The 25,918-nt window shown below is 42.6% G+C and overlaps 2 protein-coding genes across 3 annotated transcripts; both read right to left on the bottom strand.

Moving 5' to 3' along the window:
• Window positions 1-114: 114 nt before the first annotated feature.
• On the bottom strand, window positions 115-9,508 carry hoxb7a (homeobox B7a). Its single transcript, XM_049561761.1, has 2 exons — window positions 8,839-9,508; window positions 115-2,543 (listed from the first exon to the last, which is right to left on the bottom strand). Exons 1-2 carry the CDS (start codon window positions 9,395-9,397, stop codon window positions 2,260-2,262), a joined length of 843 nt encoding a protein of 280 aa, XP_049417718.1. The 5' UTR covers window positions 9,398-9,508; the 3' UTR covers window positions 115-2,259.
• A 3,042-nt stretch (window positions 9,509-12,550) lies between these two features.
• Window positions 12,551-20,728, bottom strand: hoxb8a (homeobox B8a). 2 transcript variants are annotated; one of them, XM_049561763.1, is made up of 2 exons: window positions 19,707-20,728; window positions 12,551-14,109 (listed from the first exon to the last, which is right to left on the bottom strand). In XM_049561763.1, the coding sequence occupies exons 1-2, from the start codon at window positions 20,137-20,139 to the stop codon at window positions 13,703-13,705; spliced, it is 840 nt and encodes a 279-aa protein (XP_049417720.1). In that variant the 5' UTR covers window positions 20,140-20,728; the 3' UTR covers window positions 12,551-13,702. The 2 variants fall into 2 exon arrangements, with proteins under 2 accessions (XP_049417720.1, XP_049417721.1); XM_049561764.1 differs by having other exon boundaries at window positions 12,553-14,106; window positions 19,707-20,727.
• Window positions 20,729-25,918: the final 5,190 nt, after the last annotated feature.

The raw sequence follows: 25,918 nt of genomic DNA, 5'->3' as shown, positions 1-25,918 counted from the left end.
GATGTTTCAAGAGCACATTGGTACTCATTACTGTGGTTTATAATCTGTGAAACTCATGATTACACTCTCAAGTCAAAGTGAGGATGGTTAGAACTTAATAATGCTCCTGCTGCAGTCTGTGTGTGTGTGTGTGTGTGTGTGTGTGTGTGTGTGTGTGTGTGTGTGTGTGCAAAAGTCTGTTTTCTGATGGGAGAGCACTTCAGTAGAATCTGGCATATCAAGTAACAAAATATTTTAAATTGTGAACAGAAACCGTTGGAGTTCAGAGTGTCAAACTTGTCAGAAAAGTCCACATGTGGACATTTCAATTTAAGTTGGACATTACATTGTTTTTTTGTTGTTGTTTTTGTTCTCCAACATGTGCAACACAAATAACATTTTTATGTAAAACACACAACATTTTTGGATGTTGCTTTGGCATTTTTTATCAGGCATATTTGCATGTAAAAATCGAACATTTGTCACAAATTTGTCACATGTACAAACCACAATTTGTACATGTGATTTATTTGTATATCTATATAAATGTCCTCTGGTCAGAGAGGGTGATCCAAACTGAGATATCCCACATCTGTTGGATATGTCATGAATAAAATGTATGCCACATCTATTCTAGGAATTTGACAATAATCCAAACATGAATTTGTTGTTTTGCCTCATTCTTTCCAACACTGGCTGAAAGATGGAAACTAAATGTAAATGGAGCATTGTCAGATTAACTAAGTGCTCCCATAGTTATTGTCTATTAATGATGACTTGTCCTAAACTGTCTATATTCTTTTTCTTTTTTTTTTTTTTTTTTTTTTGAAAGTGGTTGTAGTCTTATTATTTCTATGTTTTATTTTCCAACAAAACTATGAAGATCCTAAAAGCTGCTAACTAAAAATATTCCATGAAAGGGATACGAACAGACAAAACACATTCCAGTTAAAGTTTTTTATTATTATTATTATTATTTACATGTGCATTATAATGTGAACATGTACTGTGTCTAAGGCTACATGAAAACACAGGAGCAAATAAAGAAACTAAAGACAAAAAGCACTTATTTAAGCATATAATTATTCCAAGAGAAAGCTATACAAAAGCTAGACCTCATGTACAAACAAACACACAACAAACAAGAAGTCATTGGCTGACTATTGTCAACCATTCCCCTCCATTTAACTTAGTGTACTCTCTTGCACACAATCTTTATCTTTGGGTTAGCAGCGTTATCACTGAATATAAACAAACAGAGACATGATCAAACCCATATTCTTGCTTAAAACACTGAGACAACCTGGTGACAGTCAGAGCTGTAGCGACTATTGAGCACACACAGGTCATATTTTCAGGCTGATTTAGATATTTGTGTGATTTGGAACAGTTTTAGGAATAAAATTAAATAAATGAGGAGGGGTTTTTCACAAAAAATATACACCACAACATCTAAAAACCCATTCAGAATATAATGGAGGTCGTATTTACAGAAAATACAATAAAATTATTCAATTAATCATTAAAAAAGTGACAATTTGTGACTGATTTGAATACTGAGTGGAGCACAGTGGTAATATTCCAGTAGGCTTAACCCTAAAATCAAATGATTCCACACTGCTACTGTAGGCATGGCTAACACTGATGTTCAGCTTTGTACCCACAGGAACCAGAAGTGCTGCTGTTTTATTCTATTCTGCCCCCCTCTGCTGCAGATCAGATGGGTGCGGTGTTATCACGTCATAAGGGACACTACTGTATGTGGACCTCCAGCCTTCAACAAGAGAGGAAGGGTTATGTGGTGCAATAAAGCGGGGTCTTTAAGAAGAGCCTAATACTTCATATCAGCATCAATACATTTCAGTTATTTCTATTTTATTAATGGAAAAAATTGGAAGAAATTTATTTAAAGCAAAAGCCTGACTTCTGTCCCTGTTCTGATAAGGAGCTAAACACTAGCTTTAAGAGCAGCTCTAAAATCTGTTGTTTACATGGTGGAAGTTGGTGGTTGAGCTTGAGCTAATCTACTTTTCGTTAGCCTGAGCTAAATGTATCTAACTGTAAACTCTATAGTGAAATAATGAGATTGGTGTAAGTTGCGCATAGATTGCTCATAACAATGCCTGTAATTTAAAATGTTGCTTTGCAGGATGATGACCTGACTGCAAGGCAAAAATCACTTCTTTATTTCTTTTATCTCTACATCACTATAGTAAAAATGTAATTCGAGAAATAAGAGTTGAAAAAGCAGCTGTAAGCTTAAAGTGTCCAATCGAGTCATCACTCCTCCTCCTCCTCCTCCTCCTCCTCCTCCTCCTCTTCTTCTTCTTCATATTCAGCCGTCGGTAAACCAGCTGTTGGAGAACCGCTCTCCTTGTTCTCTTTCTTCCACTTCATCCTCCGGTTCTGGAACCAGATCTTGATCTGCCGCTCAGTGAGGCAGAGCGCGTGCGCGACCTCTATCCTCCGCCGCCGCGTGAGGTACCGGTTGAAGTGGAACTCCTTCTCCAGCTCGAGCGTCTGGTGACGCGTGTACGTCTGCCGCCCGCGCCTCCTGTCTGCACCTGCACAGACAAGAACACATCTGTCTCCCTGCTCAGATAAAGTCATGTGTTACAGAGTAATCATGAATGTTGTAGGCTAACTAGAAACTAGAAATTTCGTTTGGGTGAAATAAAGAAAATTTCACAAATATCTAAGCTTTGACTTATCTATGCTGCAATATCTATCTATCTATCTATCTATCTATCTATATATATATATATATATATATATATATATATATATATACACACATTTCTTATATAATTCTGACTTGCTTTAGCTTGGTTAAGGTAAAATAATAAGATAATAAAATGCAGTCATCACTCAGCAGAATCAGGTGCCTTTCAGCTTCAGGACAGAAAACTTGCACAGGACAAAAAGGGACTGGAGCACAGTGATTCATTTAATTTGCAGTTTGCACTATAAAAGGCTACAACTGAATTTATGTGTCTTTTTTTCCTGATATAGACATAACATTTTGACTTTTAACTTAAAGGTTTAATAAGTAAATTACAGCTGTTTACGGGAAGCTTTGCTGCCACTAATGGATTATTTGACTTACATGCTACTATTGAAACAATCCATCATTAAAGGTTTACTTTGACTCTGTTATTAATGGCAGTTTTCATTACATTAATATATATATATATATATATATATATATATATATATATATATATCTTAGGTTCATCACTGGCATTATCAAAACCTGGCAGCATTTGCTTTGAATGCATCCATGTTTGCAAACATTTTGAAATTATTTTTTGAAAGAAGCTTCTATAATGTCTTTATCAATAACTTTCATCTTTGAAACAACTTTCCAAATTGAATTAATAAATAAAACCTTTTAACCTCTTAAAACCTGCTTGTATCTTTGCATCCACTAGTCCAAGGTCTTAGGTTGTGTTTCAACATTGGGGAGGACACATATGAAAGGTGAAGCTTTGGAACTCTCTCCCTGGAAATTTTGAGCATCAAACCCTTAATTTCCTGCATTGTGGTGAGATTTGCAACATTACGGACCTTTTCTGCATCAATTTATGGTGGAAATGTCTTTAATTTTATTAAAATAAAAGTCATCTGCTACATTTGTGTTTTTACTGGGATGGGACAATGTCCATGTTCAAAATATTGTGGGGGATGTGTCCACTGGTAGCCACTTATTGCCACCTCTACTTCCTGACAAACACATTGACTTGTGGCTCTGTAAACACTGAAGAGTAGTTACTCAGTGATGTGGTTTAACTGTTGGTTCAGCTGCTGTCTGTCTGGGCCAGTGTTCAATATTTACTTCACAGTGTTTAGACTTAAAGAAGATGTTTGGGTCAAATAAATAATTAAATGAAGTGAATTAAAGGGGGAAAAGAGTAAAAATCTGACTTTCGTCGTGCTCTGTAGGGACTTCCAGTAGTTGTTTCTCTATGTTTAACAGAAATAGACCCATAATTGAGATAAGAACATGCTGAGAGTCAGGCAGCTACAGCAGGCATGGTAGGACCATCACTAATCTAATTCACAGGAAAACAAATCCATGTGAAATGTGCATGAGTCAGTGCTGAGTAAGACCACAGAAACCATGGTGACCTTCTCTCTTCATGAGGTCATGCAATGCCTGAAGGTTAAGGAGAAACTGGGTCACATTTTCACAGCTCAGAGGTCGGCTGCCGGCCACATAAATGTCCAAACTCACTTCCTCTGTAGAGTTCCCTGAATAGAAAACTCCTCTGAGGACTCTCTGGGATTCAGATGAGTTGGTGCAATATGTGTAGAGATGCCAGTGGGGATAAAGGTTTGAGTTTTGAATGCTACTGTTAAGCTGTTAAATTTAAGTGTTTTTAAATTTGATTTCTTTTGAGAGAGAAAAAACAAAAACAGAAACTCTCAAACTCTTTACAAAACAGATAAAGGGTACCTTTCTGGTTTCTGATTTGTACATTTCTGCTGTTCTCCTGTGGAATCTCTAAACAGACCCTGGCTCACACTGCAATAAAATGCAACGATCAGCCTGTAAAAACTCAGCCTGGGCTTTGTGGCTGTCTGTGCCTGCTTTAACAGCATTAGCTGGTGTTTAGTGAAGCCTCATAAATGAGTGATGGAAGATTTTCTGTTGAAATCCTCACCGGACCAGACAGTGAGCAAAAGAGAGGAGCAACAAGGGTATAAACACAGGAAATACAGAATGATGATGTGATGGACAACTTTCACTCTAAATGTTTTTACTTTATACTTTTTTATTTAGTACAGCCCACCAGCTGAGCTCTAAAACTATGAGATAAAATGTTTTTTTTTTGTTTTTGTTTTTTCTTATCAGAGGAATGGTTCACCACATTTTTGCAGCACGGACACTTTCCCCTGTGTCTAGTATAAATCTTTAGGACATAAAGTCTCAGCCTCCAACTGTCTGTTTTCTGGGTGTAAATGAGTTGAAGAAAGAAAATGGATTTACTCTGATATTGATTTTCAAGCTTCTCATGCAGACACAGGCCAGGCTGTAATATGGCACTGCAGGCAACAGCTTTATTACACTCACTGCAAGACTGCTGCTCTTATATGACCAGGCATGGAGCTGCTACAGGGGACACGGAGGTCATGTCCTCTGTATTTTTTCCTGGGATTTTGAGGTTTAAAAAACCAAGGGGGAATTTACACTCCGTTTTCACAGGGAGGGTATTTTACAGGCTCTGGAGAGAGTAGACATGTTTTGACACTTTTTAAAATCATAAATTTCACCAAGTTTACCATATAAAGGACCTCTCATTCATAACATAACATCACACAAGAAGTCTATGAAATATGGCTTTGAAACATAATCTCATGTTAGCAAATGAAGTGCAGAAAATATCATGCATATATTATAACTTCAGATATATAAATCAAAAATGGGGAGGGCTGGGGATGGGGGGACTTTGCCTCATGACTGCAGTATTTCTAAATTCTGCTTGTTCTGGACCTTTAATGTACTGAACAGCTAACAGTTCAGTGTGTATTTAACATGTTAAGAATGATTGAGCCAGTGTGTTTCAGCACAGCTCCCATAAAACACTTTGAACAATGTCAGAGGATGATCACTTTTATATCTGAATTTTTTTACTTTCTATTTTTTTCTATCATTCTCTCTCCCTGTCTCTCTCCCTTACAAACACACACATACACACACACACACACACACACACACACACACACATACAGAGTTGGTCAAATGTTGCGTGCTGAATTTCATTTTCCAAATCCCTCAGTATCGTTTTGGAGATAAATTGCAAATGCAAATTATAGCAAAATACATATCAGAGGAAAATCCATCTATTTATTTATTTATTGCATTCTTATTTATTTTGCAAGACATTTACACATTTACATTTTCCCCTCTTGGCTCGTCCATTTGATGACATTATATTACTTATTTTAATTTCAAGTGTTTATTTGTGTTTATCTTATTTATTTCTTAGGCGTATTTATGTAATATGATGAATATGTGTCTGTACAAATAATGAATTAAAAAACAATCATAGAACTTTTTTTGGCCCTGTCTATGTCTACTAATTTGAGAGGAGAGTAGCGGAGAAAAAATAATACTTTCAATATAATATATTTACAAACATATACTGTATTCGTCTCTATGTTACCATAGCATTAAAGATGTCTGGCACAGGAAACGCCAGAGTACCGATAAAAATCCCATGATCCTCTAAAATAAGTGTAGGCCTATTTAAATAGAGCACTCATCACCTGCTGTTCTTCAAAAACTTGAATTACACTTCTGTCTACACAATCATGTTTCTCTACCGTGTGTGTTCCTGCTCACGTGATTTTGTCTGCAACGCCTCTTCGTGTGTGCGTCTGCGTGTATCTGTGTGCGCGCCACAGCTTATCGATGGCAGCGGTCAGTATGTGTGGGTGACTGAGTGTCAGCAGCGTGGAAGTGTGTGTGATTGAGTATGTCTGTGTGCGAGTGTGTGCTTATCTGTGTGCTACTCTCATTTTGCTCCCTATCGAGGTGATATGTTAAAGTGTGTGTGTGTGTGTGTGTGTGTGTGTGTGTGTGTGTGTGTGTGTGTGTGTGTGTGTGTGTGTGTGTAATTTTCTGCTCTCGTGCTGTCGGCGGTGATTTGTTCGCGCTCTAGCTGGCGTTTGAATTCTCTGCAATCAACAACTAGAATGAACTGTATTGTGCTCTCCATTTCTCACACACACAAATACACTTAGAAAACGAGTGGTTAATCAGTGTATTTATATACGTGCACACGCGCGTCCCACTGACAGCCCGAGCGCCTGCTTTAATAAGCGTTCATGCGGTTTTTTCGCCGCTGTTAACGGGAACATCCGGGACTTCTCCCTCCAGTCATCTTGGACTGGACGGGAATCTAATCTAAATTAAAATCTATAAATTCATTACACAGGCTGGCTTGTTTGACCCCACCACAGCCCCTCCCTCCACACACACACACACACACACACACACACACAAACACACACGAAAAAACACACGAGCTATGTCTCGCATTTCCTGTTTTCGTGTACTACTTGTTCTCCTGAACTTTCTATTTCATTGTGATGCCAGGAATAAATCTGAATATTGCAAATATAGTTTTCTCTTTTTTTAAACCTCAACTCAGAAGTGGTTTTCCTCACAGGTCATAGAGATGTATATTTTTTCACTGTCGTTTATTGCATTTATATAATATTGCATATTAGGTGTTGCCGTCTCCACTCTGGCCTTTCAAAACAAAAAAAGACCCAAAACCAGTTTGTTTGACTTTGTGAGTCTGAAAGGCAAGCAGATTAAATACTTTTAATTTCATGATGCCACTTTCCTTTTTCACTCTCCTTATCACACAGTATTCAGATTGAAAAGAACTCATAAACATGGCTTTGCGCGCGCGCGCACACAGACACACACAGACACACACACACACACACACACACACACACACACACACACACACACACACACACACACACACACACACACACACACACACGGCAGAGGGAGAGGAGGATGTTACAGTAAGGTGATGGTAATATGTAAATGAGGAAGTCTGTGGCGACGAGGAAAAGCTATCCAGCAGCCAGGAGGCTTATATGAGCAGGGACCAAATTTCTCTGAACATAATTTCCGAGTGAGCTTGGCTGAGCTCTGGAGTCTGTGTGTGTGTGTGTGTGTGTGTGTGTGTGTGTGTGTGTGTGTGTGTGTGTGTGTGTGTGGTAGTTCTGTTAAAGCAACGAACATCGTAACACTGAAATATTTTACCTGACTATCTGTAAAAGTTGAGTGAATAGATCATATTTCCACAAGAGCCATATTTACGCACATACTTTAAGTCCAACGTGCCACTAAAAATACGAGCGCCCACAAGGGCTCCACTCACTAAGCTACTTATAAAGCGCGCGCAAGTTTTAACAAGCTTACTTGTCTCCTTTTTGTCTCCACGTTGCCGTGTCTGGGGACATCTCCCTCACTTTTACGCACGTTTTACGCACAAATACTCTCACCATATTTCCCGGTTTTTACGCACTACCATTCAGTATTTTAACGCAAACATACAAATGCTCTTTGTGCTGTGTGTTTGTTGTTGTTCGAGGCTCCGAGGCCCTGCACCTATTCAGCATCCAGCCTGCTGCTGTCTCACAATGCCGCTTTTACAATCGGGGGAAAGGGCAGGCATTCAAAGATCAAACCCATCTGCTAATTTATAGTGTTTATAGTATTAGCGGATTGTGGTGACAGTACAATAGCACAATAGGCTTTCAGTGGGCCAGATAGTACTGACAGAGAAACACAAGACTATCAGGGCGGAGAGGCTGAGCTGAGCTGAGCCAAGCACTGAATATGAGCGATAACAGTGAGCACCGGGAGAGGAAAAAGAGTTTGTTTGGAGGTTTTTTCACTTTCAAACAATTTGGGATATTTGGGACTCCAGGCACTCTTGCTCTCTCCTACCCCCTTCTTAAATACAATACTAATGAATATTCACCAAGTCTTAAATTATGGTTTTATGGAGGTCGCAGAGCCATAAAAGATCTGCAAAGAGAGGGAGGGGGGTTGTAAAAAAAAGTGACAGAGAGAAAGAGACAGAAAGGCATAGTTCAGCCACCGGCAGTGGCCGCTGCGCAACCGGGCCAACAGTTTAAAGAGCGTTTAACGTAATTATTTGGTCGAACACCCCCCCCACACACACACACACACCACCACCACCCCCTGTCGTCACGTCCTCCTACCGCTCCTCCTTCCAACTCACCTGTGAAGCCCTGCAAATTATCACATCACCTCTCATATCTTTTCCACCCCCATCCCCATCACCTCTTCTCTCTCCTCACCTGAGCTTCTCATCCAGGGGTAAATCCTTAGCTCCTTGTCGTCCAACTGCTGCTGCTCTGGCCAACTCTGCCTCCTGCAGGCCGGCTCAGGGAGTCTGGTCAGTGAGCACAGCTGAGGCCGACCGGGGAACCGCTCCACGGTGCATCCCTGCGGAGAGGAGCTTAGCGACCCGTCTCCCGGCACGCTACATGCCCCCCCTGCGCGAACTTGGGCGGGGTTGAAAGGTTGAGAACAGGGCTGAATTCTCCCGCTACAGCGATTCAGTCCCGAAAGAGACAAACAGAACGCTGAGGAAGAAGAGGAGGGGGCAAAAGAGGAGGAAGAAGGAGATGAAGAAACCGAGGAGGGAGGGCGAGGGAGCTCCTCACCGCCTCTCTCACTGGAGACATGGAGGTGATATCCGCTGGACACGAGGGCGCACGAAGAAGACACGACAGGAGCAGCAGAGGAAGTCGGGAAGGAATAAGTTGAAGAATCTCTGAAGATAAGAGCGGAGCGGCTCGCAGCGGTTTGTTGGTATTTGGAAAACAGCGCGTTGGTGAAGTCCAGCGTATTCATAATTTGGCGCCGGTGATTTGTAGGCCCGGGGCGCTTTAATGCCGACTTTTTACGAGGCACCGTGAATTATCGGCAGGGCATTACTGTCTAGATTTACACAAAAATTCACCCCACCCCACTCTTCTCTTCCCCTCCCTCTGCTTCGCGGACCACGTGACCTCGGGTCCATGTGATGTCAGGATGCCCAATGGCCGACGGGGGTTTCCCTCAGGGATGCAATATTATCATGGTAGAAATTAGCTGCAACACAGAGGGAGTGACCCCACACACACAAACACACACACACACACACACACACACACACACACACACACACACACAATACAGCCAGTACAGCACAACAACACGATCTATATTAAACAATCAATACGCAGCTGCTTGGAACGTGTCCACTAATCACCAAGCGCATGTAGAGCTGGAAAACAAAACGGCTGAGGCTGACAAACATCCAACTCAAATTTAAATCTTTACTGTGTGTTTGCTGGGTTGGAAGCGAAAAGCGGAAAACACTAGATGTGATATTGATTGGACTCGGAATGGAATGGCTCTAGGCGCGTGCGTAAAGTTGCTGAGGAGCCTAAAAGAGAAGATGGATTTCCTCTGTTTTCCACAAACGTCGTCTTATCCCAAACTCGTACTTTTTCGAGACCACACATGCAGAAGAAAGGGTCCCACACAGCAGAACAAAACAGGCTGTTGTTTGCTCCAGAGTTGCCTACAGAGTGCCGCTGCTGACTGGTGACTGCAGGCAGAGTAATAGATGAAAACGGTATAAACAACAATAAAGAAAAGAGGGACGTTTAGGGAAGCAGTCAGACGTGTCAGTTTGAAAATCATTCTGCAATAACGCTCACAATGAAAGATTGCAGCTGTTGTGGCTACAAGAGGCCCCACTCCAATTTAATTTAACTAATAATCCAAACATAAAGAATTGCAGGTTAATATTTCTTACCGTTGTGTCATGGTTCTTGAAATATTAGAGCTGTAAGCTAGGCACACAAAACTAGAAACCTGAGTAGGTGTTGGAAGCAAGCATTGTTGATGTTGGATGTAACAAACGAAGAAACACAATCTATTTTATAATCCTGCAAGAAAAGAAGAAGGAGAAGAACAAGAAGAAGCACATTTTATCTGAACTGGTGGTATAAGTGTAGATGTGTCTCCACACTCAAAGGCATTCGATATTAATCACCTCCGCCTTTGTCTGTCTGATTTGGCACTGAATCCTGCCCGCAGGGAGAGGAGACTCACCTGGCGTGCAGGTGGTCGGCTCGGTGCTTAGATCCGTACCCGTGACGTTGACCTTTCCCCGCCAGGCAGCACAAGTTCAGCAGGATACAATCTCTTCGCTGAGTGTAATGCTTAACAGGCCGACGTTATGCGTGCGTAAAAATGCAGTGATGTTTGCTTTTAATGGGAAGGTTGTGGAGCAGTTAAAGGATTAGAAAGAAAGGGGGCTATTTGTTTGCCAGATCCAGAAAACACTGTGAGCCTGTCCAATGTGTGTGTTCTGCGGCTGTGCTCATGCATGCCCTCAGGATGTGTGTTTTGTTTTTTACACGGTGCCACAAAGTCATTTACCTTTTCAAAAGGGCAAGTGCCATGTCCCTGTTGTTGTTACCTCAAACAGTTGGAACATCATGTCCACATCCCACTGAGCAGGCCGCTCAAGTTAAAGGAGTAATGCAACGATGTAGAACTGTACTGTCATGGGCTGAGAGACTCACCACATTGATTTAAAAAATAGCGTTTGAGTAAAAATCCCAATATATCTTCGAATTCTGATCTGCAGTCTTACCACCGATAACCCCGATGGCATCATTATCATCATCCCTCTATCTATTGTCCTTAATGGTTTGGATAATTGACAATATTCTAATATATATAATACAACGTATCATATTTTGTCTGCGATGTAATGTCCTAGGCGTTTTCTCATTGCGGCCCACCAATCTTTATCAAGAGGGAGACAGCCATCAAATGTCTGACAATGACACTTCAAATGTGCGCATGGCTGGAATAAAGTCTCACAAGGAGCCCTAAGACAATTTTCTCTTCCCGCCATACCTAATCCCAGATCGTCTGCACTCATTTCATTAAATGCAATTTGAGCTTTCACCATGTGAGCACAATATGATAATAAGCGAGACCAAACTAGATTCTGAAAGGCAAGGCTACAACATGAAACAAAACCTGCCTTTGTTTATACAGTGCTGTAGTGTAAAAAAAAAAAAAAAAAAAAAAATCACACAAATATGCATTAAATCAGATGAGCAAAAGCCGGCTGACACAAATGAACCTGGGGATTTAGTTCTTGGTTGTCCACTTTGCCTGTTTGACAATCCTTCTTTGGATGTTTATCTTCAGAGTTGGCACACCTAAAAATTATCTTATTCTATCAGAATTATCTGATGGTTATTACTCAACATGTTTGTAAACTAGCCTTCTTGTTGTATAGTATAAGATACTTGTTCTATGTGGAAACAAAACAACAGAGACACATTTTTTTTAAACTCACGTCTGCTCAACAATAATACGGGAAAAGCTGCAACTGTTAACATAAAACGAATTGCATTAGTGTGCACTCTTACGTCATTATCATTATTTGGTGGACGCAGCTCCGGTTGTATGTGAAGTCTGCGGCCTTTGTCTGTGCCTGAATGAGGCTCACACGCAAACTACTCCACCGGTTGTGTTTGACTTCCTTTATCCCGCGTCTGTTTTCCAATTAATAACTGGAAACCTGATCGGATAAATATTTGGTGCTTTGATATCACTGGGATATGCCGCTCCATAATGTCTGAATAACAAGCTATAGTCCAGCGTATTAAGATAGATGCTGCTAAATATGCATGCTCAGTGTTTGATCTCCCCATATGGAAACAATCCGACCTCAAGTCGTCATCCTGATGATGATGGAAGGCAGCGTAATAGTGAATATAGAGGCCTGTAATAATGTAAGTGGAGGTGGAGAACCAGGCAATAAATAAAGTGATGTTTGGATAGGCTGAGGGTTCTGTGTGTGTGAGTGGGTGGACGGTTATGGGTGTGAGGAGGATGGGGGGTGGGGGGGGCGGGGGTCGTCTGTTGTTTTAAGAGGAGATTTCCGAGTCGAGGCTTAAATGTTTGGCCTCGTGAACTGAACGGTTTTATCAGTCTGGGTGCTGACAGAGTGTACAGTGAGAAGTGGGGAGGGAAGGAGAGAGGTGAAAGGAGAAGAGGCGAGTGAGGAAAAAGGGGGAGAATAAGGGAAAGGATGGGGAGTAAGTGTGGGTAAAACGAAAGGGGGAAGCAACTCCTCTGACATTTCTTTCTTTCTTTGTTTCTTTCTATCTCTGACTTCGAACTTCCAACTCTCAACTGATCATCATCGAGCGAAACATGAGTGAAAGATTACATCCAGGAAATCAACCTTCACCAGCAGAGCTCTGTTTCACATTAAATGCAGAACGCAACATTTTATTACATTTTTTTCCTCCTTTTTATTTTTATGAATGTTCTCTTTTTTAATCTGCACTGTGCGCATGCTTTTTACCCAAAAAAAGAGAAAAAGGAAGACAACATAAAACAAACACCATCGATCAAAAAACGAACTAAAACGAGAAACGACAATTAGAGTGTGTAAAAAAGAGACCCGACCTACTAAAACGGCATAAATAGGCAGTTTCATGTTGTTGGAAATTTCATTAATTGCTACGTCATCATCATCATTATCATCATCATCATCAATCAATCATTGCCATAACAACAACAACAACATAGAAGTGAGAAGTACAGTAAAAAGTGCACCATCATCATTTTTTTAACTTAAAAACTATACAGCTGCCAAAGATAAAATTGTTAATGATAAACTTCTAACAATATAGAAATGTTTCCACAATAATTGTTCCACAAAGAAAGGAAGCTATCATTTTTCTTTCATTTTTTGTTTGTTTTAAACACTAGAGTAGACTATGTTTATTTGACTTGGATGGATCACCCCCGCCCTCATCAATTGTATTTTTTTAGTTCACTTTCTTGCTTCATTGTTTCTTTTTTTTTTTAATTCCCGCGGTTTTTACAGTCAGCAGACAGAGGCGCGAGGCCCCTCCAGTCCGTCCGGCCCGCCAGTCGCCATTTTGGAGACTCAAGTTCCTTTCCATCAATTGAATTGTGGAGACAACGGAGCAGTCCAATGGCTTCGATTAAGACAACAACAGCCCCTCGCCCACCCCCACCCCCCCTCACCCCCTCTTGTCCAACTCTTACACCCTCCTCGCCCTCCACCTCTTTCACTTCTTCCCCTTAATTTCACCGCTTGCCTCCTTACATTTGCTTGTGGGTTTTCTCGCAACAATCCTCATTTACAGTGGCCTGTGGCCCCGCCGTGCCCGCCACCGCCACGGGGCCTCCTCCTCCCTCAGCACCTCCACCACCACCCTCTCCGCCTCCGCTGCCGCTGCCATCACGCAGCTCCTTCTCCCTCCTCTCCCTCTCCACCGCCTCCTGTTCGCTCTTGCTGCTGGGGAACTTGTCCTTGTTGTTCTCCTTCTTCCACTTCATCCTCCGGTTCTGGAACCAGATTTTCACCTGCCGCTCCGTCAAAGCCAGCGCGTGCGACACCTCGATGCGGCGTTTCCGGGTCAAGTATGGGTTGAAGAGGAACTCCTTCTCCAGCTCCAGGGTCTGGTAGCGGCTGTAGGTCTGCCGGCCCCGCCTCCTACCCGCAGCTACTGGGGAGGGGTGGGGGTGAGGGGAAGAGAGGGGAGACACGGGAGAGTGGAGGGGACATTATTAGAGGCAAGACTACACTCTTAACATGTCATGGTGGTCATGGCATGAAAACCAAACAGACCTTCAGGCCTATTAGGCTGCGTTAATGAAAAAAGGCTATTCAAACCGTTAATTCCGAGAAGGCTTGAATTTTTAACGTACATTTTGACGTTCTGGGTTGGGGGGACGCTTGGATTAACCACTCTCAATAACAGAAAGTAACAGAAGACTTTTGGAAAAATTAAAGACATCCACACCAGAAATGTGTGCAGGAAAGCCAGAAATCGGTGCGTAAAATTCCACCAGCATGGGGGGTATCAAGTGTTTTGACGCTCAAAATTTTCTGGCAACCCCCCGCCGCACTTTGTATGTATCCTTCTCAGAAGTGAAATAAAACCTACACCCTTGTGTTCTGGGGAGGGAAAAAAACATGTCAAATCAACACCAGCGGTCACTGCAAAATCACGACTTTTGCTTATGCAGGTATGGTGGGCTAAATCAAATAATAAAACAATAAATGATCGATTGATAGTGTATGCTTTAGGTGAAGACATGGGAAGAAATAGTCCCAAAGACTCAATGTGACGTCATCATACAACTTTTTGTCTAACCAGGAGTCTTAACCAGAGATACTTGGGTTTAAAATAATAAAAACAAGCAAAAAGATTGTTTGGCTTTTTTATGATAAGCAATCGATAATAAATCAATGATCTGATTGACGACAGTCAACAGCGGGTTTACTGACTAATCGTGTCCACATTACTTTATGACCTGTGATGTAATGATAGTTTTCCAAAATCAGAAAATTTGAAAATGTTAAGATTTTTAGCATGGTTGTGTTTGACTGTGTGACGGTACAAGTGGGGTTGCATTTACAATGATCTTTTGTTAATTTCATCGGTGTTAGGAGGAAGTATATTCTTATTGAATAATGCCAACAAATCCCACTGACTTTCATGGTCATCTTTGTCTGTGGTTTGCCACTGCGATCCCCAAAACGTAGGAGGGTAAATTAGAGGGATTTTCTCAAGTCAGATCGAGTATGCTGTTAATGTTGGAATGCGACATGTTAAAAACAAGTCCAGTTTTTTTAGTGTTCAGTGCGTGTGTCGAAAAATGATGTGATACTCATGTGACTTTAATGTCTCTCTCTCTCTCTCTCTCTCTCTCTCTCTCTCTCTCTCACACACACACACACACACACACACACACACACACACACAGGAAGATAGCTAGCCTACTACTACTCTTCAGACGTGAGTCAAAGAACTCTTTCAGTCTGTCAGGAACTCGCCCACAGCACACAGTGACTGCAGTTATTAACATAAAAAGAGAAAACCTACAGACAAATGCACTGAGCACTTACAAATGTGCACATGAATATTTAATGCTATAAATACATCGTAAACACTTCAAAGGGAAAAAAAAGACCCCGCGCCGAAAGGATCAGAGTAGAGAGACAGAGCTGCCTCCTCTCATGACAAACACAGACTTTTAATTAGAAATGGTGCAAACGATGCCGAGTGAAGATAAAGACATATTATTATTATCAACAGGTCATCAGTACTCTGCTGAAGTGAAATCTGGAAACAGCACAGGCAGAGAACCCAGTGTACAGACGCAATATAAAATTCATAAATACTTAATATGAACACACAAGGTCAGATATTGTGTGTTTTCTGCGCACAGGCTGGACAAGCATAGGTGCATGACTTCTTTGAATAATTAATATGTGAAATTCTATCATTCAGCTGGATTTTATAAAGCAAGAGAAGACAGACAAGATGTCCTTCCAAGCTATTTTGTTTTAAATATCTCCTATACCTTACATTTGGATGATAACAGACAGATTTTAGATAAATTGTAAGAAAGAAAAGATGCTCGCGATGCTTGCTTCCTCATTAAAATGTTCCAACGCTCCTAATAAACTAGACGTTAGTTCAGTATATAGGAGCGAATAAAACTGAGTCATTTAACCGCGAGCAGCGAACCCCCGACAGTTCACACATACAGGACATTTGTGATTATATTTCCATAAAACTGTTTATCTTCTTTGATTATTGTACCATAAAATGAGTCCAGTGGCAAAAGCCAGTGATCATAAGGGTGTGAAGTAAAATAAGAAAAATTAAAAAACAAAAAAAAAAAAGAAGAAGAAGAAAAAGAACATGAGATTTGTCACGATTGGCAGGTTTGACTTTAGTGTTAATAAGAAAAGGCTAAGGGTAACGCACGTGCGCAGAACTGTAGGAATTCAAATATGTCAAGGAAATTAAAGAAAACACTGTCTTTGGAGAGTAACAGTCTCTTGGGAGCTTTCTGGTCTGAGCTGATCCCCTACACACACACACACACACACACACACACACGCACGCACGCACACACACACACACACACACACACACACACACACACCAACACACTCCTCCCAGGACAGTAAAGTTTCTGAATTAAATTAAGGGACAGGGTAATGACTTCGATGGAAGCGCATTTAGTGCTATAATCACATACAAGTCTTTTATAGTCTATCTCCACTGATCACATTATAAAAGCCTGCAGGTACAGGGTGAAAAATATCTTCAATATCCATTATATATCTACTACCAACTTAAGTCCAGGATGCTGTGACTCGTGCTCTCATTGCATTTTCACATCTTGCGCCCGTCTACGGGCACAGGACTGCTTTTTATGGTAAAACAGCCACAAGACGCAGACAAGGGAGTCTTTATGGAAATGCATGAACTTGTAAGTGATGTAAATGTCTTGTATGTGTTATCTGTCACAGGGCTGGCGCCGTGATTTCGTGCTATAGGGACTAAAGGGAAGTGGGCGCCACATTCACTGCTGTCACCAGCCATGAATTAAGGGAAATGTGAAACACTTTCCCGGATAAAATGACAGCACGGACGCTTTGATCCGGAGGGTTTTAGACGGAACAACATGCACGGGGAATTTAACCCCCAACCCTGGCTGCGTCAGTGCGCTGCGCTTTTGGAGGAATACATTTATTTGGCAAAGCGTCAGCTAAAGGATTACTTGGTCTTTTACGGTTGGAGAAAATGTTACAAGCCTTGGGATAGTGAAACATTTTTAAGACCTATTATATATGAAACCTTTACAAAGCCAATTAGATAAGCCCTAAACAAATGCATGGCACTTGGCAGTTGACATTTTGGAGAAAGGAGAAACGAGGTTTACACTCGACAACAGATGCCAATGAGATCCGAGGCAAAGGACACTAATACCATTACATTCATTCTTCGGCCTAATCAGATTTTATTCTATATTCATTTTTAAAGTCGAGATGATTTATGAAGATTTCCATCCACAGCGGTAACAGTCGTAAAACGGCTCATATTCACGAGTTTAGAATAATCCTCGGATATTAAACCTCCAGCTTGGGGGCTCAGGAGTATTTCAAGACATATTCTGTGGGTAGGAGCCTCCTCCGGTGCTGGGGTTATAATATAAAAGGTGTGGAGGAGGCGATATCCCTCTTTAAAGTACAAATTATGAAATGTACCCCCTCGTTAAAGGGGGGTTTCCGAGGTAAACGGGGATGATAACCGCCTCCGTCGCTGCGCTCCATCCTCCCGTTTTACCAACGAAACACCGTCCGCCTTTTTCTGCTATTATAACTAATAAATCCTCACGCTGAGCAACGATAATATCCCATCAAATCGCGCACGGGCTGTAAGTGAGTGCAGCATTCTCGGACTTCAGCGGCGCAGACTTGAGCGGCTGGTTTCCTGTTTTGACTTTTCGGCCACCAGGATGATCGGAGCTGCCTGCAGCCGGACCGGCACGCCATTAAGCCCAAGTACACTGTTGGAAAACTATTAATCATGAGACTAATCACTGTCATCGTTTGTAAATAAGGGCAAAACCTCTTAAGAAGTCGTTTCAGCCCCGCGCATGAGTGTGGCCGCTCGTATTTAAAGCTGGGAATGATTTGGAAAGCCGTGAGGGAGCAAGGGGGGGGACAAGTGTTTGGGAAAATATAACAGAGGCTTTAAAGATGTAAATTATGACAATTTACAGGCCGCACAAACAGAAAATCTTCAATGCAGATACACGAGGAGATGCAGCACAAACACTGCTGGGAGGCACTGGGGAGGAAAAGTGTTCATAGTCTTATAAAACGTGCGTAAATGTGAATTAGCTATTATTATTACTGTTATCTGTAGCAGGTGTATGTCGTATATGGGTGGAGAGAAAGCAGCTCGAGGTGAATGCAGACCTGGGCTGTTTTTTATTTATTATTTTTCTATTTTATGGTCATAATCATGAAGCCACAAAAGTCCTGTACAGGCTATAACCCGTCTGCTGTCCCACTTTAAAAAATACAACCGAGAACATAAGCAATAAACTCACACACTCACACACACACACGCATGCACGCACGCGCGCGCGCGCACACACAGAGAGCACTGCCTAAGAAATATGGGCTCAAACAAAATAGGCTACTATACATGTCAATCCATTCACTGCTCTCTCTCTCTCTACATTTAAGTCTATGTCTCTCTAACACAAAAATGCCGTCTTGCATAATCAGTCTTATTGTGCTGTTGGTTTAGGCCATCAATTATAAACTCGCCTTTCCTATAATGCAAATATTTTTAGATTTCTTTAAGATTTATAATCTGATCGTGTTGAGCCAATCGGGCCTGATCCATATATTCACACACTGCGTGCCACAAACACACGAAGACCACTAAGTGTTCACACAGGACACAAAAGCAAGCTATGTTCACACTGACGCACGCGGACGATACTTGAGGCATGATTTTGATATTTGAATCAATGGATCAGACAGGCCTGCGAGTTTCCACATCACACACGCTGCGAAGGTGCTACATCAGAGTAAGAATACTCTTATTTTCCCCTTATCCTCTCTACCCACACATTCACACATGCACTGCCCTCCCCATGCTTTAACCCTGTGGGGAACTGGCCACCGTGTAGCCAAATAATCCCGGAGACCACAGGCAAGTCGTAAAAGCAAAAAGAGGCAGTAAAAGTTTAACCCGGGTCAGAGCTGCATGTCTAAAATGAGTCTGTGCGGCTGGAAACAACTACCTCCAACAACTCTTTCCCATCTGCTCTAAGCAGGGGTTTCTCAGATTTTGGAGGGGGGGTTCTCACGAATAGGTCCCCCCTCCTCCTCACCATCTCTAGCCTATTTTTTGACTGCTTTTCTCCCTCTCTGAGCTTCTATCCCGGCTCTTCCCGGCCATTCTCTCAGTATATGGCCGGGGCAATTAAACCCTAAAGTCATTCACAAGTTTTGGTGCTGCCAATAAAACCATAAACGCGCTTTGAACGCAGGAAGCTCAAATTACCCTGCTCCTATTGTTACTTTTAAAATCACTTTTCCAACTTTCTTCCACTCTTTCCTCCTCACTGTGACTCTACATTCTCTGTCTGCCTCTCCTGGAGGAATAGCAGCTTTGCTCCTAACATGGACACTCACCTTGCGGGAAAGAAGATTCGCTTTGAGCAAGGGAAAAAGCTAAGACGGAAACAACCACTGTAGCCAGTTTATCCATTTCCTCACCTTGCGGCCTCATCCAGGGGAACAGCTGCGTCGGTGAGGGGCTCTGCTCGGTTCCCTCCGCGTCCTCGCCGCCGAGCCCCGGCGCGCTTCCCAGTTTACAGTCGCTGTACTGGACCAGATCCGCGTCCTGGGCCCCGAAAAGCGTCTGCCGCTGCAGGGCGTCGTATCCGTAGAAGTTGCCCGGCTCGCCGTGGCATGTGACCGCACAGGGGCTCTGCTGGTACGGGTTGCTGGGCAGCGTGGAGGCGCTGTGGTGGTAGAAGTCCTGGATCTGCGGAGCGTGCTGGAAGGTGGCGCCGGAGCCCGGGCCGTACACCACGGTGGGCCGGCTGCCGGCCAGGTCCTGCGCGAAACCGCACTCGTAGTAGTTCGGACGTAACGAGTCCCCGCTTTTATATTTGGAGAAGAGCGAGTTGACGAAATATGAACTCATCTTTTGTGTTGGTGTTTATTGTTGTTTCAGTTTGTGTTCGGCTCGGCAGAGTCAGAGTGGGACTGAAGGAAGCGACCCGCGGCTCTCAATTGTTTTTTTCTTTTTTTCTGCTTCTGTCGTGCGTTTTGAGGCAGAGAAACACCGACACACACACAGAGACGGAGGGGAGGGAGAGAGAGAGAGTGAGGCAGGTCTGCCGCCGGTGTCGGTGACCGTTGTTGTGGTGTTTCCCTTCACGGCCACAACAGACGAGCGGTGTGAGTAACGGTAACGACAGCCAGCCAGAGCAGTAACAGCCACAACCACCGCAACAACAACAACAATCACACCGATTCCATAAAATCTCCAGCGAAGAAGAAGAAAAAGAAGAGGAAGGAGAAGAAGAGGGAGAAGTAGAGGAGGAGGAAGGGCTCGTGCGCATCACAATTCCGGTGTTAGCGCTGTAAGCGGGAGCCCTGTCGCGCTCTCAAACGGGTATTCCGTGATTTACTCCTCTGCAAATGAGTTGTTTCATATTTTCTCTCTCTCTCTCTCTCTCTCTCTCTCTCTCTCTCTCTCTCTGGCTCTCTCGCGCGCGCGCTCTCTCCCTCTCTTTCTCTCTCTCCTCCTGGCCCCGGTGTGTGTGTGTGTGTGTGTGTGTGTGTGTGTGTGTGTGTGTGTGTGTGTCGGTTTCAGGGATAATTTGCATCTATTATCAGCTCTTCATCCCATTGGCTTTTCCACGCACACAGACCAACGTGCACGAGTGCACACAAACACACACATACAGGGTCTATTACACTTTTTTTCTTTTTTGCGCCTGTACGCGCACGCGCATGTAAGCCTTGATAGTCTCCCGGCGTCGGCTCGAGGAGCTCCGCGCTCCTGTGATAATGTAAAGGGAGTGAGAGAATGAAGAAAGAGAGAAGAAGGAGAAGAAGAAGAAGAAAAAGAAGAAGAAGAAGAAGAGGGAGGAGGGGGGGGGGTGAAAGAGAATAGGTGCAGCATCAAGCAATGGGTGGGGGGATTGGGGGGAGGGGGGTGGTGGTAATGAGAATTCTGCCGCTTTGCATCTGATCAAGTGCGCACACATAAGCACGCACACACCAATCTAACCAACCAAAGGAAGCAGAGATGGATTTTTTTTCTTACTTTAAAGCTGAGATTGAGGTTGGGTGGTGATGCTCGCGGTGGTGGTGGTGGGTTGGGGGTGGATGTATTGCATTGCATCTTTGAGAGCATCTCCCTCATTAATTGCTCTTTCTCATTTCTCCCCCTGAATCCTTAAAGGAGAGCGCGCGGCTGGCTGCACGGGAGCGAAGTGAATGAGGCCCGAAAATGTCAGGGAGCCTGGGCGAGAGAGGTTAACACAGACCGAGGAGAGAGAGAGTAGCGGGCTGGCGCTTCCTAATTGGTATTGGTTTTAACAAGTACTGGCCTATAAATGTAATTGAGGTTTTAAAATTAGTTGTCAGAGCCTCTTCTTGTCTTCCATTCCAATCTGACTGCTTGCTGGTCAGAAAACAGACGAGCTCCTGGACGCATGCTCTCTGATCATCGTATACTTTTATAAATATGATCTCCATAAACATGTAAGGAGGACCGGGGAGGGTTATAGGCTGGGAGAAAGTGGCTGTAAACGCTTTAACAAACTATAAAGCTCCATAAAGCGGAGGGGCAGTGTTTACTTGTTTACATCCGTGCGGCGGAGAAACAAAAAGGAGGGTTTTTACGACGCGCCCTTTGCGCGACCGGGGGCCGTAAACGCCTCATCCTTGCCCGGTATTTAATTGTCATTTTCCCCGTGTTTTCCATACGGTTGTGGTCTTTCCTGTTGGAATGTAAACTGAGGTTGTAGGAGGGCTTTTCTAACGAGGGATAAGTTGTGGACAGGTTAAGCTCGGCCTTGTAGAACAGCCAGCGCTCGTAAAAAGTAAGATGGCCTAAAGTGCAGCCCAAACAACTCAACTGTGCAGTTATTTCTACTTAGATGCAGACTGAATTGCCTACAGTTTGTGTCTACAACAGGCCTGAAAGTTTGAAAATCAAATATAATAAATCGGTGACCCAGGTTCCTGCAGACACAGTCGCATGTGAGACCTTTATCAGAATTTCCTCTTTTGAATATTTTGTTTTGGCGCTATCAATTTATTTCCAATATCGACTGTTTTGCGTCCATGGCGCGCCCACACCAGCCAAATAAAAAATACCATAACCCGAATTTAATTTGTTTAGATTATACAGCGCTGACACAAGAGGCCCAAACGTTGCCAGCCTGAATTACAGACTGAGTTGTGGTAAATCAGCTGATTGCACGCTCGACTTTCCGAGGAGTAATTGCCGCAGTATTTTTCCAATTTATTACCCGGAATATGATCTTATTGAAACTTCACTTCACCGTCACTGCGCAGTGTTTTACACTTCCAATAAAGTGTTTTCTTATGAGATCTGTTGTCTGCATGGTGATATGAGAATGTGATGTTGTTTTTCTTAACAGCTTTCACGCGCCCTGAGAACTGTCCGCACATCCACGCTGTCAGAGGCAGACCGTGAAAGCCTGTTATCGGGTCATTTCTGCAGAGTAAACACACTTGGACAAAACAATAAGAGGCCAAATGAGCACCAGAGCCGTGCCCACACTCACTGCAATGAATATGAAGGAAGAGTAATCAAAAACTAGATTTCACCCCTCAGGTCTTATTGCGTCACGTCCTCTGCGTCAAACCTACACTATCTACAACATCTTCACACTGGAGAGAATGGATTTGGCCACAGCAGCAGTGTAGCCTACATAAAGACCTCTGTGTATCCCATATGCGCTGATGTAAATATTGCTCCCATTTTTACCTGAGGAAAATTTTTCTGGCACCAAAACACTTTGACCCCTTTCACAATCCCTGCGCCTATGCCTGCATAATAAGCAGTGAGTGGGTAAGGTGCGATCGTCCTTGATGTGAATTTTGCACCAGGAAAAATAACCATTTCCTGGCAGCCCATACGTATCCTGCACGCCTATGGGATATTATTTTCCAAGGCCTCAACCCTTCCTCTTCATCCCCTGTACGGAGTGAAAATGACCCGAAACTGCTTCAAATGTCAGGATGCTCTAAAGCAAAGTCAGAAAGTGGCATAATCACCTCACTTCTTCTTAAAAATGCCCCTCTTAGAATGCATTAAGAAGAGGAATACGGCAAGTTTCACCCCCTTAAAGGAGCCCATACATGTGTGAGTCTTCCATAAAGGCAAGCAAAGCCTCAGGCGGGGTCTGTGTTATTGGTGGAGCAAGAGCGCCATCAAGCGGTCAACTACAGGAAAGCCACGGGGGGAAGTCTGCCTTTAATGCGGCTTTATAGTTCTAGTAAGTCCGCACATAAAGCTATATAAGCGGCTTTAAAATAAAACTGCGTGTCGTAATTGGAGGCCAGGAGTGAGGGTTGATTTGGGATTTCCGGAATTTAGACATGCCTGACTCATGGAGATGTCTGACAGGAAAGGTAAAGGGAAAGAATGCAAACACAATTTAGTCTTGCTCATACATGTTAGATTTAACACAAAAAAAACCTGACACTAAAAAACTGACACAGTGTGGATCAATATCGCACCGGCGTGACAGTAAATTAACTGGGCCTATATATTTCATTCTGGCTGTTAAACATCTAAAGTCGAACTCTGCCCTAAACATTAGATCACGGATATTGAATTTTTTTTAAAAAAAGAAAAAAAAAAGAAATTAAAAAAAAAATTAGAATTGTTCCCCTTCTGTACTATTTTTTAAATATTTTTATCCCAAGCAGGGCCACAAATAAACTAACACAACAGAAAATCATCTTAATGTAGGCTGTAGTTGTAAAAACGCGAGTTTTCGCTTTTTATTTAAATCAGTGCCTACACTATATCATACTACACAATAAATTAATTTATATGCCATATGAGCATAAACACACAGTGTACTGTTTTTGTTTTAAGCTAAATCAGTTAGATTGTCCACATTTATATATTATTAGAAATGTTAGCATTTCATCCAGGGGTTATGTGGGTCAGTTAGTGGCGTTTATGTACTGACTTAAATATAATACTCAACTATATTTCTATATATGTAGCGGTTATGTTACAACATATATATATATATATATATATATATATATATATATATTTTACATATGTCGCATATAAATTAAAAAAAAATATACAAAATACTAATAAAATGAAATGTAAAAAAAAAATAAAATAAAAATGAAATAAAAAATGCTAAAAATTAAAAAAACAAAGTAAATGTTTTATTCGGACTTTTTTATTGATTGCAATTATGATTCTTTTTTTGGTTACGTCATGATTCAGATTATCATCATTATTGTTATTATTTTTGTAAATTCAGATTGTTACTAAAACGGTGCCTAAACGCACGTGTGTACGGAGATAGTTTCCATTTTAAAACGCTGTTTCAAAACGAAACCGTACCCTAACCCACTGACGTTTCTGAAAATTTGACACATGCATCGCTGGTGTTATAATCTGTAAAACGATTAAGAAAAGAAAGAGCACGTGAACAGGTCGAGCTTTGGAGCTTTGGAACGTGGACACAGTGTGACTGCGTTATCTGACGATTCCAGCACAACTCAGACAAACCAGCAACCTTTATTATGATCGCCTTTATGTTTGTGGGACCCGTGTGTGTGTGTGTGTGTGTGTGTGTGTGCAGGTTGCTAAATTACAGGCTGTAAACAGACTGTAAAAAGTGGTTGTTACCATTATCTGAAGACACTGCAGCCTCAGGTCCTCAGTTTCTCCCCTGTGGAAATATGAACTCTTTCATAACGGTGAAAACACAGATAAAAAATAACGCGACATTTTAAAAATATAATAATAACCCGCGCCAATCCACCAAAACCCTGCAGACAGCTGCTGTGGAGGTAAAAATCCACAGAAGGTTCAACATCACGTAAACACTTCTCTGCCTCCCCCCCGCTGTGCAGCCCCAGCCCCGGCCCCGCCGTGCCCCCTACGCCGGAAAAGAAGCATGGGAGCCGGCCACAACACACCCTGCGTGTCGGGCTGTCTGGCTGTGTTTTTGTGTTGTCTTTTTCTCAGGGGGTTTACAGCCGCCGTTTTAAGGATGCATCTGAGTGAGACAAAGGGAGGTCGGACAGGAGACAACGCTTACACACACCACACACACACACACACACACACACACACACACACACACACACACACACACACACACAGTGCAAAAAATGCCCCCATAGAGCCAAAAGGCTACAAAACCATAAAACTCCCAAAGCTGAAAAGAAGAGGAGGAGATGAGGAAGGAGACTCTTCCACGCTACTGCAATACAACAGTAGCACGAAATCAAATGAGATCCCACTGTATCTGAAAACGGATTCTTCCTGCATATCCAGGCCTCTCCACCAGCCCACTGCCTCTCTCAAGTCTAGCAGGTCTGCCATCCAGAGGCAGCCCATCACTAATATTTGCTCTCTTCTTCTGTCTTCGCCGCCTATCAATCCCACCATAACCACCAAATAAATTATCAAGCAGGGGGATTTGAAACTTTTCCTCTAATATTTCCTCTCTGTGTGTCTTTCCTCGCCCCCCTTCTCTTTCTTTCGGCGTGTTTGCTTTACAGCCGTTTAGTTCTTAACCTTCAGAAATTTATACGCTATAAACTTTTATTGCCGTCATATTCTTTTATTGCGCCGCACCGCATTGAATCCTCTTTCTCTCCTCTCCTCTCCTTTTCCGTCTTCCTCTTTGCTGTTTTTACGACAGTCGGCGGCGGCTTCTTCCAACCCGCAAGCA

The sequence above is a fragment of the Epinephelus fuscoguttatus genome, linkage group LG19, assembly GCF_011397635.1.
Source record: "Epinephelus fuscoguttatus linkage group LG19, E.fuscoguttatus.final_Chr_v1".
In the NCBI taxonomy this organism is placed as follows: Eukaryota; Metazoa; Chordata; class Actinopteri; order Perciformes; family Serranidae; genus Epinephelus; species Epinephelus fuscoguttatus.
This window is presented reverse-complemented; position numbering and strand designations above follow the sequence as displayed.

What these genes read in the sequence shown, in the direction of transcription:
- hoxb7a (XM_049561761.1), bottom strand. Translation starts at nt 9,397, where the DNA reads ATGAATACGCTGGACTTCACCAACGCGCTGTTTTCCAAATACCAACAA. An exon ending in CCCCTGGATGAGAAGCTCAG is followed by an intron (nt 2,544 to 8,838) that starts GTGAGGAGAGAG and finishes TTGTCTGTGCAG; the next exon opens with GTGCAGACAGGAGGCGCGGG.
- hoxb8a (XM_049561763.1), bottom strand. Translation starts at nt 20,139, where the DNA reads ATGAGTTCATATTTCGTCAACTCGCTCTTCTCCAAATATAAAAGCGGG. An exon ending in CCCCTGGATGAGGCCGCAAG is followed by an intron (nt 14,110 to 19,706) that starts GTGAGGAAATGG and finishes ACCCCTCCCCAG; the next exon opens with TAGCTGCGGGTAGGAGGCGG.